This window comes from Talaromyces stipitatus, genomic scaffold, assembly GCF_000003125.1.
Source record: "Talaromyces stipitatus ATCC 10500 scf_1105507295515 genomic scaffold, whole genome shotgun sequence".
In the NCBI taxonomy this organism is placed as follows: domain Eukaryota; kingdom Fungi; phylum Ascomycota; class Eurotiomycetes; order Eurotiales; family Trichocomaceae; genus Talaromyces; species Talaromyces stipitatus.
Genome location: NW_002990118.1, coordinates 349,989 through 363,142, shown reverse-complemented (window position 1 = coordinate 363,142; position 13,154 = coordinate 349,989). Strand labels below are relative to the sequence as shown.

At 42.9% G+C, this 13,154-nt stretch overlaps 2 protein-coding genes across 2 annotated transcripts, besides 7 other annotated features; both read left to right on the top strand.

Annotated features, from left to right (window-relative positions):
- Positions 1-4,934: 4,934 nt before the first annotated feature.
- TSTA_041570 (pogo transposable element, putative) lies at positions 4,935-6,719 on the top strand (the record flags this gene model as incomplete). Its single annotated transcript, XM_002484587.1, has 2 exons — positions 4,935-6,569; positions 6,680-6,719. Exons 1-2 carry the CDS (start codon positions 4,957-4,959, stop codon positions 6,717-6,719), a joined length of 1,653 nt encoding a protein of 550 aa, XP_002484632.1. The 5' UTR covers positions 4,935-4,956.
- Positions 5,002-6,531: a mobile genetic element.
- A 1,364-nt stretch (positions 6,720-8,083) lies between the features above and the next one.
- On the top strand, positions 8,084-12,986 carry TSTA_041560 (uncharacterized protein; the record flags this gene model as incomplete). The annotated part of the gene is made up of 2 exons (XM_002484586.1): positions 8,084-12,178; positions 12,352-12,986. Exons 1-2 carry the CDS (start codon positions 8,332-8,334, stop codon positions 12,984-12,986), a joined length of 4,482 nt encoding a protein of 1,493 aa, XP_002484631.1. The 5' UTR covers positions 8,084-8,331.
- Positions 8,659-9,456: a mobile genetic element.
- Positions 9,151-11,232: a mobile genetic element.
- Positions 9,166-9,522: a mobile genetic element.
- Positions 9,871-10,770: a mobile genetic element.
- Positions 11,068-12,228: a mobile genetic element.
- Positions 12,297-12,977: a mobile genetic element.
- Positions 12,987-13,154: the final 168 nt, after the last annotated feature.

Sequence of the window (13,154 nt, the reverse complement as noted above, 5' to 3'; positions counted from 1 at the left end):
AAAAATTTTATCTGATGGTGGGCACATTTATGATTTGCCGGCCTCTCTTATATGATTTGCTGCTCGGATCTTATCTGATCCGTAGTGGGGTACATGTTTTGAATCTGTAATATCCTCTCAATACGGTATTATTATCGTACGCGATTACCATACACTCCAAACTTTAATTGGGATTGTATTACCTTGTACAGAGTACGCTTTTCACAGAAAGACAAGGAAAAGCACTGATATCTATAATTTGTCAATATTATTATACCATCTTATAGCTCTACGATAAGGTGTATTTAGTAACGTCAGCCTGGACTGGAATTTCATACATTGTAGCGCAAGTACACAGGGCAGGGGGCACGACCACTCATTGTGATGTGAAGCTGAAGACCCTATAATAAGCTACATGCTTTGATATATTGGCAAGTAGGCACTGTATCATTAAACTGTTCATACATCTGTTCGGCAGATTTGGATAAGAGTTCAAGGCTGACAGGATATAAGACCCAACTAAACACACGTAGTGATGAAGCGATTCGAACAGAAAAGTAAGAACAGATAAAGCCCGGCCTTCAAAGTACACACCCAAAAACCGAAACAGCATTTACTACGTCTTGTAGGGGGTCGTACTAGCGCGAGAAATTTTAGTAGACCGATACATGTGTTCGCGAAGCCGCTCTCGACCCTGCTGATCCAATGCTTCTAGAGTTGCCTTCTCAAGGCCGTCAAATTTCCCCCCGGTTGGTACATAGCCCGAACAAATTGTTTCATACTATTTGGTGACCACTTATTTACCGCCTTCAGTCTTACTAAGCGCCGATAGATAGCGTGCCAATCATAACCTGTGTTTCTGTATCATCTCCTCTCTTACTCTTTTAGGGTCGAACTTAGTTATACAATTCCCCTTTCTGAAAAAAATTGACCACCTGTCTATTCTAATTTGTTCCTACTAGAATCCATACTCAACATTATCACCACCATAGCAGCATAGGTCGTGGAACAGAGACAGATATTGATCAGTGACTGGCATTTGTTATTCTTACCATGAAAGAGACTTATCAAGCAGCAGTGAATCTGTGATCTCCTATATTGATGAGGAAATTGAGGGCTCTAGCCAGGGGGACATTACCTATGAGATAGGCAACATCTTGAAGCGCTTGTTTTCTGTGGATGGCGATTTAACTGCTCACAATGCGGCACAGCAAATTGATGCGCTGTACATGGATGTTTATTTCCCGTTAGATCCCGGATTGTGCTTTCACAAGGACAAAGGCCTGACTGGTTGCTTATTAACCTCCCATGATTTTGTTTTTACCCTCACCCCGATCATTCCGTTCGATGATGCCAGATAGGATGTTCTAGTCCAATTGATCCTTGAAATCCGCAAACTCCCCCCTCGAGCGGCCAAAAATCAGAATGTAAGTAAAACCATACAAAATGTCAATTTGACATCTCATACGCGGTACGTCGCTAATTCAATCACCCGGAAGACCGCATTCTATACCGGCACGATCCGGTATTCAATCTCAGGCTAGACGAGGATTGGAATGGGTACTCTCGTTAGTAAAACGTGTTGAACTTTGGAAGATCCTTAATGCGCAAGGTTCTAGTTGCTGCCAACGTTATATTTCTGGCTGGGCAAGCTATCAGAGAGTATTGTTATAGTTACACAGCGGATAGCAACCGTGGGAACAGAGCACGAGATACGTGGAAATTATGGGAAGGACGGTTCAAAGAAATTGTTGATGAACCTGATGGGGATATTGAAACAAAATATGTGGCTAGAAAGGCCCACACAAAAATTTTAGAGCTTAACGCAGTAGAGTTCGAGGTGGTTGCTGAGGCTGCCTAAAGTGGCTGAAGCTGGTCTTATATGTACACTAGATTTATGGCACGATGCCGCAACTTATTTGAGATGTTTGATTTTACGCGGTTCACGGCATTGATTCATATTTTCTTGTATGAACCGTGGTGTAGGTATATCCAATTTTAACGTACTGTTTGGAATACCCCCTCTAGACAGACGTCCTCTGCCTTACTCGACTAAGAGGCCCGCTGAGACTTGGAAACCATCTCTCCAACATATTTCCAATATTAGAATTTGTAATAGCACATGCGTGTTTCATGTATACTACGATTGACGCCGTATTGTATTTAAGCGCGCAGGTGTTGTAGCTATACATAGCCCACCAATATTTCCAAGCGCTTGCAGAGGGTAGTATAAACGCCCATGATGCAGCGCATAAGATCGACGGTATCTATACGAACGATTTCCTACCTTTCGATCCTATGTCGCGAAGTCGTGAGGACAAAGGAATCATTCTCTTCGCAGGAATTCTATGGACGCTTGTCTTTACATTCGCACGGGTACTTTTTGATGATGATACTCGGCAGGATGCGGTGGTTCAGTTGATCATTGAACTTCCACCTCATTTGGTTAAATTCTGAAAGGTACTTCAAGTGCCCAGGTGGGAGAACACCAAAATCCCTATTAGTGTTCTTTAGACGGTGTCTTAGAAAGTCAACTACCGGGAAGACTGTAGGGTGTTTGAACACGATCCTATCTTTAGTATCAATCTGGAAGAGGATTGGAATGGGGAATTTTGGTCTATATAATCTCTCCCATTTATATATTTTCTTCAAGCTTGTATGACTTAAAAAATTCCAACATACAGTGCACATTGACACTCCCGACACTGCTTCTGAGGTACAGGAGTCGTGTAATGGATATGTTAATTGGCCGTCATTCCCTGCGCGCTGCACCCACGCCGGTGTCCTCGATCGATGGAAATATAAATAAATACTCTACTGTCGATATAGCTGACCGATATTGAAAAGAAACTTCCTCTTGACAATGTACGGGATGCTCGAATCTTGGCTGCGGCCAACTATATTCTTTTGGATGGAAAATGTATCTGCACATATCTCAATCACAGACCCCCTGGTAGTGATAACGAGAAGAAGTGTCGAGATATTTACAGCTTGTGGATAGAATAGTTTAAAGCGATTGCTGATGGACCGGATGAGGTTCAGGAAGTATGAGACGCAGCTAGGAGAGCTTACACGATAATGTCGGAAATGGATCTATGGGAGCTTTCTACAGGTAGAAACGCTTCGTAAGCAACGTGGACTAGATTGTTTCTACAATAGAGTTTATGAGGAAGGAAGATTTGACTGAAATCTTGCAATTTAGTCTGGTATTGGCCATTAATTAATTCTAGCACCTTTTTCATGCTTAATTACCATGTCACCGACCCTTACGTACCTAATACTTCAGGGTCGGTTAGTAATTATGCGTTCCAGATCTTACTCTGACTTATGAGTTGCGAGATATTCAGTTAGTGTTGCGTTCTATCCATATCTTAGGCTATGGAGGCACGTTGTTGATGCCATGTGAAATCTCGTACACAGCGCCGCTTTTTCTCGTATTTCTGGGCTTACTAGTATAACTTAACGAGTTATAAGTTATCCATTGCGTTACTCGCGCGCTAGTACTGAACGCGTTCTCTGTGTATTTTACCACCACATGAAAGATGATGAGCAGTGGATCCACTGAGTCGGCAACTGTCGGGATAGACGAAGCGTCTGCGGAAATCTTTGAAAATATTGTATGATGGCATTGCGCATAGCAAGCTAGTTTTGTAGAGAGTTCTTCTAATTTTTATCTAATGCATGATGATAGCGGACAACTTGAAAAACATAATACTCAGCCACAAAACAATGTCTTGATTACTACTTGTTCATTCTTTCACGTGGTCCAACACTGATTTTGGACATTTTCATTCAATGCTACATCTATGCATATAGGAAATAAGGACTCATGTTTTCTCATTCTTTTAAGGTTGAATTAGGGTGAAATTCCACACAATATTTGGAGACTCTGTCGGAAACTTCGGTCAAACTACCGTCGAGTATATCTCGGATAGCTTATAACACGCTGAAGTTATAAGGCTTCTAAGTACGAAAGGCTTCTTGAAAGCAAAGTCTTAATAAAAGGATGAATATCCGGTTCGATAGAAGAACGTATACTCAAGTTGTCAAAGCTAAGGGGTACTTAGCACGGTTAATTCAAGACGATAGAATAAAACTAAATACATGATGAACGAGTGTCCTTATATATTCCATCATCATCATAGAAATCATAGAGTTTCTCTGATTTCTCTGATACTTAGATCATATCCATCATAGAATATCTCTGATATCTCTGATACCCTAACCCTAATGGTTACGGATAATCCTTGCTTCCGTAGTGCAGTAGTGTAACACTATCTAGTCAATCCATTGGCTGCGGATTCTTGATTCTTCTGACAGACTCTTTAAACGGAGCTTATCTCACTGGCAATATAACCGCCGATTTCGGCCGCAAGCTTTGCCAAATCTCATAGACATACTGTCATGTACTTGCCTATTCCGGTTAATCTCTACTTGTGTGACTCGTGAGAAGCAGAAGGGTAAGACAAACCATGGTTGATGGAGCCCAAATAGAAGCTAATCTTATCTGATCATCTAATCTGATCCCGTGCCGCTCGTTCCACAATACTAGTGCGGTATTAGCTTTCTTACCGTGACAAGGTCCCGCATTCGTAATAATACACATTGATGTAAGTGAATAACAAGTACGATACGCTCAGCGGGTTATCTTGGACGTTCCATCAAGCGATGATGAGCAAGCATATCATACCAAGCCGAGGTAATGTAGCATAGTGAATTTTACCGGATTGATCATATAAATGATATAATCTCCATTCCAAATGTCAATTTATCACGCTTTGAAAAGGAAAATATGTACTTTGAAGGAGCCTTTACTCACTTGTTGGATTTATCGAGTCCTATTCTGCCCTCAATCTCTGAAGTTGATAGAAACTAGATGATAACGTAATCGGACACCCACCCGATCATGACACCCACCCGATCACTTCCGCCCAACCCACATCAACTATCTTTGTACACAAATTTCAAAGCTTCGCCATGCCACCAATTCGTACAGGATATCGGGAAAAGTTGGTGGAACAAGAGGGCAAGATCCTACTTGCTATTTCCGATTTAAAAAATGGCAAAATTCGATCAATTCGTCAAGCCGTACGCATTTACAATGTTCCTTACACAACTCTCCATGACCGACTCAATGGCATTGAATATAAGATTGAAAAACGCGCCAATAGTCATGTATTGACTCAGAACGAAGAAGAATCTCTTCTAAAATGGATCCTTGACCTCGATAAGCGCGGATTACCTCCCCGGCCATCCCTCGTACAAGATATGGCAGATCTTCTTCTTTCTCAAAATGGAAATAAACATGTCAGTGAGAGATGGGTTTATCGATTTGTTGATCGACATCCGGAAGTCAAACTACGATTTTCACGAAGATATAACTACGAGCGAGCAAAATGTGAGGATATTAAGATAATCCGAGAGCATTTTAACCGCGTACAAGAGGTCATCCAAGAATATGGGATCTTATCGGAAGATATATATAATTTTGATGAGACTGGCTTCGCTATGGGTCTCTGTGCTTCTGCAAAAGTTATTACAGGCAGCGATCGATATGGAAGGCCTTATTTATTGCAACCTGGCAATCGCGAGTGGGTTACAGCAATTGAAGCAGTTAATTCCACTGGATGGGCTTTGCCCTCATACGTTATCTTCAAAGCAACAACCTATTATCAACAAGGCTGGTTTGAGACTCTTCCACAAGATTGGAGACTTGATATTAGTAAAAATGGCTGGACAACAGATGAGATTGGAATACGGTGGCTTCAAAAGCACTTTATTCCTCATACGACAAGCCGTACGAAGGGGAGATATCGGATGCTTATTCTTGATGGCCATGGAAGCCATTTGACACCTCAATTTGATCAAATTTGCACTGAAAATAACATTATACCAGTGTGTATGCCACCTCATTCCTCGCATCTCTTACAGCCTCTAGATGTGAGTTGTTTTGCAGTTCTAAAACGACAATATGGACGGCTTGTTGAGCAACGTGTACGGCTTGGGTTCAATCATATTGATAAATATGACTTTCTTACGGCTTTTCCAGAGGCTCGTGCAATGGCATATAAAGCTGAAAATGTTCAGAATGGCTTCAAAGCTACTGGATTAGTGCCATATAATCCAGATCATGTTTATGAAAAGCTTACAGTTCAACTTCGGACCCCGACACCCCCTCCTAGTCGATCAAGTAATTCACAATCTTCTTGCCAGCAAACACCTCAAAATCCACGTCAATTCAACCGTCAGACGGCAACAATAAAGAAGCGTATTAATGATCGTACAATAGGTCCATTTGAGGTGGTTGATCAAGCGATAAACCGGCTGTCCAAAGCATACGAAATGAGCAGGAATGAGCTTCTGATTATACAGAAAGAGGTGCATGATTTACGAGCCGCAAATGAGAAGGAAAAGAAAAAACGTAAAAGGTCTAGAGCTCAGATATCTCATGAAGGATCTCTTACAGCGCAGGAAGCTCAGGAGCTAATAGGCAGTCGGAATGAGGCATCTCAACCTATCCCGACTGCACCAGTCGAATCCGAACCCCAAACCTCTCAACCACGCCTACGAGCGCCACCGAAGTGCAGTGGGTGTGGAATTATCGGGCATAAAATTAATCGATGTCCAAATCGTACTACTAGTTAAAATATTGTATTTATTTTGTATGTGGGTGAGAAATTCAAGTTTGAAATTCGTATAGAGCGCGTTTTCCGGAGAAAGTGATCGGGTGGGTGTCATGATCGGGTGGGTGTCCGATTACGTTACCGTATCTTTTGAATTTAATGCTTGGATATCCCTTTCTGACAAAGTTGTGCTATTTTCAACAAGGAATTGTCCTCTATAATGAATAATCAAAACCCCTCGCTTTAATATGTGTTTCTTCCTGATTAATATTTGGTAGGTCAGTTGGGCCTCACTACGCTATGCACTTCACCAATAATTTCGAACATCACTAAACCTCGGCGATGCTTTTGACGGTAGGATAAGTTAGCGAGTTCGCACACTACTATTCCATGAATAAAGAGAAATACCCTCGCTGTGGGTTGGCTTATAAAGCCAATAAAACAATGTACGTACGTCCGTACACGCGCTTCAGGTGGTACTCCAAGTACTATGGTCAAAATGTATTCAATCGTCTGTGTTCTCTTCTCTTAATGAGGCCCCGACGCGGTCTATATAGTCCTTGCTTGTATCGGAACTTGCTGTGTACTAGCACAAACTCAGTTAAGCTCAATACTCAAAGATGTTTTTATAGTGGAAATATTGATATTGACCTAATTCTGCGCACGCTCTTCTATCTACATCTTGATGGGATTTTTGGACACTATTTATGTTTGAGAATCCCATATAGAAGATATCCAGACAATCTCAATAGAAGATTCTCGATAGAGAGCTGTAAAACTGATTCGTAGGCTCAATCTTGTGTCTTCAATTCTCGAATTTTCCTTGTACCAATCTTGTAGGCTTTCCTTGATTAGGTTTAGCTTACCTAATCCTCGACAGCTTGACGAGGTCACGTGTACCTTCACGTGACCTCTCCTCGGTTCGCGTCGGTGCCAGGAATCTCGATTGCACATATAAACCAACACTCGCAATATTTGCATATTTGCACTTAAATACTTGTCTTAACTTAGCAAATCCGTGTTCAGAAATATTGACTGCGAAATTTATGCGCTCGAATTGCCTCAGCTTCACTAATGGGGTCGCATAAATTATCATAATAGAGGAGATACCTAGCTTCACTATCTAGCAATAGATTAAGATTACATGGCTATATGTATAGAAGTTACTACCCTCCAGTGATCTAACAATCTTGGAAGTCACGCTATTTCAATATAGGTGTAGACTAGGTACCTATTACCTATCATTTATCTGTGTAAAGAATCTGACCGTAAGGTCACGTGACACTAGTCGTTCCGAGACTAGCTATAGCTTCAACCCCTGAGTTGTAGGTAACTAGAAGACAGACAAGCAATACACAGAGATTCAACGCATCGAATCATCTCCTTATTAATACTTACAAGCAACTGATCATTGATCACTATTACTGAACGATATTAATCCTCTGAGTCTATACGATCTATTCACCGATTTATTTACATGGTAGCATGTCCTTGGGGCTAAGCTGCAGGATAGCATAACAGCGTTCGTGGAAGCGAGTCTTGCACCTTAGGGCGAACCACCCGGAATCACCGCTGGGTGTAAGCAGGTAATAGTATCGTGATTAGTCTGTTGTATCCTCGATCCTCTTAGTAAAGATAGGCCGGCCAACCTATTGTTACGACGAATTCGGGCATACGACCGCGCTTCGAAAGTTTGGAAGGAAGAAGTGTTACAGCTCAAGGCTAGTTGATGTCTCGGAGACAACGAGACGAGAGAGGACGGTTTATTTCCACGACTCCTGAGCCAGAGGGTAGAATTCCTGGTTCATTCGAACAAGGCAACGAGACAGCCTTAGGTCAACGTGACGAAGCCACCGAGAACGAGATCGTCGAACAAGAAAGAGACAACACCGTACACAGCGGTTGGCAGAATACTGTGGTTAGAGTCGAGGTACCCATACGAGAGTTTACACCGGACCGACAACTTGTGGACAAGTTAGCGAGAATGCCAGACGACGAAACGATTCCTACGTTTGAGGAGGTCAATGGGAGAAAGTTTATGACATTCGAGATAGCGAAACTCGATCGGACAAACGTTCGAAGTTGGAAAAACAAGTATGAGTTATTCCTAAAGTCACAAGGGTGCTGGAGAGTGTTGGATTATACATATAAGTGGAGGAAGCAATCTGAGAAGATAGATGAGCTTCTTAAGGACGATAAATGGAGTGCAGCAGACTCCTTGTCGAAATTGTACATCCTACAGAACCTTACCGAAAGTGATGAATCCGCGGTCCAACATATGAGGTCATCAGGAGAGATATGGGCGTACCTTATGGAGAAATATGAAAGGCGCACGGAAGTAGACGTTGCGTATGCGATTCGCGATGTAATAACATGGAAAATGAGCTCTACAACGACAGTAGAGGCAGGACTACAGCAGTTGGAACAGAGGCATACAGAGCTAGTTGACGTGAGTGGCGGAGAAGTGAAATTGCCAGAGAAGACGATTATGGTTATTTTTCTGGAAGGATTACCGTCAGAGTACGATTCTATGAAGTTCTCAATACTGGGAGCTGGGGACCTATCGAGAGGGCTTGTACTATCACGATTACAACAGCAAGAGCGCATGCAAGGTGGCAGTACCAATAAGACCATCGGAGCCAATGAATCGGCCAACCGCGCATCTGATATTAAGTGCTTCAACTGTAACGAGATGGGTCATTTTGCGAGGAATTGTCCAAAACCAGACAAACGAAAGAAGTCGAAAGAAGAGTCTAGAGATGACTCTCAAGAGAGCTCAAAGACGCGAAGCTCTAGAAAGAAAGCACACGAGAAGAGAAGTAAGAAAGTTAGGTTTAAGGGAAAGGCTAGGAATGCTTCTAAAGAATCTGATACTGAGGATGAGAGTGTCAGCGAGGAAAGCAGCGAAGAAAGTGCATATAAGGTGTGGATTGGAGTTCATTATGCAGATCGAGCTACAAGCATAGACCCAGACCAAAGTGAGCAAAAGGTCAAGAAGTGGACTATTGATGGAGGTGCAACGAGTCACTGCACCGGCGATATTCAATGCCTAGAAAAACTTGACACAAGATACAGAGGCGTCCTAAAGACTGCAGGAGGAAACCTTAAGATTATGGGAAAAGGGATTGCTAGAGTTCCTCTTATGGATGGAGGAGTGGCAAGGTTGAATAATGTTTTATATGTGCCAGACATGGAAGAAAACCTTCTCTCGACACAAGTGTTGTATCGAGATGGAATCTACAATGCTCATGAGAAGGATGGATATCGATTCTACAGAAAGGATCGAAAGACTCTGGCTACAGGCTACAATATCGGTCGAACGAGTTATCTAGGCTCAGTGGAGTCCCAGGATACACTCATGACAAGATCAAGGCGAATGAATAAGGATGAAGAGGCTCGAATAGTGTCCAGAGAACCAGATTGGGATCTGCTTCATAAGCGATTTGGACACCCAGGGAAGCCAAGGATGAAACGATTAGTGAAGCGAATGGGTTTGAAGCTTCCAGAATCGTATGATTTCACATGTGAGACGTGTATTCAGGCGAAGAGTGTGAAGCGCCAGAATCGAGGAGAGGTTCCAAAGGAGAAGGAACCGTTGAAACGAGTTTATATTGATTTTTGGGGACCGTATCAAGGCCAGTACTATTTGGCAATAGTTGATGATGCGACTAGGTTCTCATGGCTTTACATCACGGACAATCGACGTACTGAGACCGTGATTGAGATCTTGGAGAAGTGGATGGCTAAAGAAGAACGTATTCTAGGGAAGGCCTTGATCAATATTAGATTGGATAATGCGAAGGAGTTTGCCGCATTAGGATCATGGGCTGAGAAGAAGGGAATCGACCTGGAGTTTACAGAGCCATATACACCACCACAGAATGGACCAGCAGAGCGTCTGAATCGTTTCATACTTGAGATCGCGAGAGCGATGATGCAGCAGATGAATGTTCCGAAGAAGTATTGGCGATATGCAGTTAGGATGGCCAACTTTCTTCGAAACCGAACCATGTTTTCACCAAGGGAAGGGGAGAAACGGAAGTCTGCATATGAGATGATTTATAAGAAGAAGTATAACCTTGCAAAGCTCAAAGTTCCTTTTTGCAAAGTCTGGTTTCACATTGAGACAAAGGATAAGCTTGATCCGAGGGCTCAAGAAGGTGTTTTTGTGGGTTATACCAAGAGCAGCAGTCAATATCTCGTACTTGATAGACAAGGGCGAGTACGGAAGGTCACCAATCCAATCTTTTTGGAGGATCAACGAGGCTTCATTTCTGATGAAGCAGGTGATCGAGAGTTTACGAATGATGAGGCATATAACAGCCTCATTGAGAATCCTAGTGTGTTTAACCACACTGTCAATCCAGTTATCAATTCTGCATCAACTACCGCTATGAGTCCTACCGTGCTCAACCACAAGGATGATGTTGATGCAACTACCGCAGTCGACGAGTCACATAGTCAAGAATCCACTACGTCGACTACACCGGATCTAGCTGATCCAAACCCGTCCACTACACCTTCATTACCAAAGACATCTCAGCAAGATGCTTCACCAAAGCGACGATCTGAGCGTATACGACAACCAACCCAGGCGTTAATTGAATCACAGCAAACAGAGCAAATATACGGCCGGAAAAGTCGTCAAGAAAGACGTCGGGAAGAAAGGGAAGCGAGTAAAGTATCAACAACGGATAGTTCTTCCCAAGTCTCTCATGAGGAGACACGTCTACGAGAAACAGCCAATTTGGCAGTTGCAATAGAACTCCTACTAGGCGAAGACGACGAGTTTGCTTTACGAGTTGACAAGCGGCTTGAAGGGGAGCAAATTCCTATACCCAAGACTTATGAGGAAGCTGTCAATCATCCAATTTATGGACCTAGATGGCGTGAAGCCATTGGTCTTGAGATTCGAAATCTGATACGCTTCGGCACATGGAAATTTGTTAAACGACCAATCGGACGATCAGTCATATCATGTAAATGGGTCTTCGATCTGAAATATGGCGCAGATGGGCGTCTAGAACGATTCAAAGCACGACTAGTTGCCAGAGGATTCTCTCAACAGGAAGGTTTAGACTTTGAAGACACATTTGCACCAGTAATCCGACTGGAAAGCCTCCGTGTGCTGTTCGCTATTGCAGCTTCATACGGGATGGTTGCTCATCTACTTGACGCTACAAACGCCTTCGTAGGCTCAAGAATCGACAAGGAAATGTTCATGGAAATTCCCCAGGGCTTAGAGGACCATGGTGTCGGACCAACTGAACCAGATCAGGTCTGTGAGATCTTACAATCGCTGTATGGCTTACGGCAATCTGCCAACCTCTGGAATCAGAAAGTCAAGTCATTCGTTAACACTATTGGTTTTAAGCCTTCAACAGCTGATTCAAGTGTCTTTATCAATGAACGAGGAGTCATCATTGCGCTATACGTGGATGATATCTTAGTGTTCGGTAAAGCAACTAAGGACATTGACTGGACAAAGAGGAAACTCAAGAAATTTCATCCAATGAAGGATCCTGGACTTGCAAAGAAGATATTAGGAATCCGAATCACCTGGCTTCCAAATGGAGGTATACGACTGGATCAAGAATTCTATGCTACTCAGATGCTTAAAGAATTTGCATGATCATCGAAGGATCGTATCCTACCTCTCGGACTAGTACGACCTTTCAGCAGATCTCAACGCTTCCAAAAGATCTGCACTCAAAGTTCCGAAGAATCATTGGACGACTAACATATTTAGCTGGTGGAACGCGGCCAGATATCCAGTTTCCTGTCAATCGTCTCAGCCAACACCTGGCCAAACCCACAAAAGTCCATTTAGAAGCGGTCAAGCGAATACTCCGATATGTCCGCGGTACAATCAAATATGCTATCATCTACCGAGCGTTAGATGAAAAGGGGAGTGGTAAGATATTAGTCGGTTATACGGATGCGTCATATGCCAATGCTACAAAGGGACGTTCAACTAGTGGGTATATTTTTATACTGGCTGGTGGCCCTGTAAGTTGGTCAAGCCGAAAGCAACCAATTACTGCGACTTCGTCGTCAGAAGCTGAGTATATTGCTGCGTCAGACGGAGCCAAGCAGGCAGTATGGCTTAGACATTTCTTGCATTCGATTCAGAAAGGATCTAAGGGACCGACTCCATTCTATATGGATAATCAGTCCGCAATGAAGCTATCCGACAATCCAGTGCTGCATTCTCGAAGCAAGCACATCCTGATTCGATATCATGCTATACGTGACTTCGTAAACCACCGGGAGATAAAGCCAATATATATCCCTACCACCGACATGCTTGCGGACAGCCTAACTAAGGCATCTTCATCAGAGATACTTGGAAAATTTACTGAATCCCTGAACATGAAATGGTGATATGGTTATGGAACAGGTTAGTGGGAATATAGATCTCCGGGTCGCAACACCAAGATCTACAGATTGTGAATTGAGCGTTCAACACCCTCCGAGTTATATTGTTTTTGATTTTCATGTTTTCCTTTGGATTTGAAATGGTTGACTCTGCGGATATTGAGTGTGTGTGTG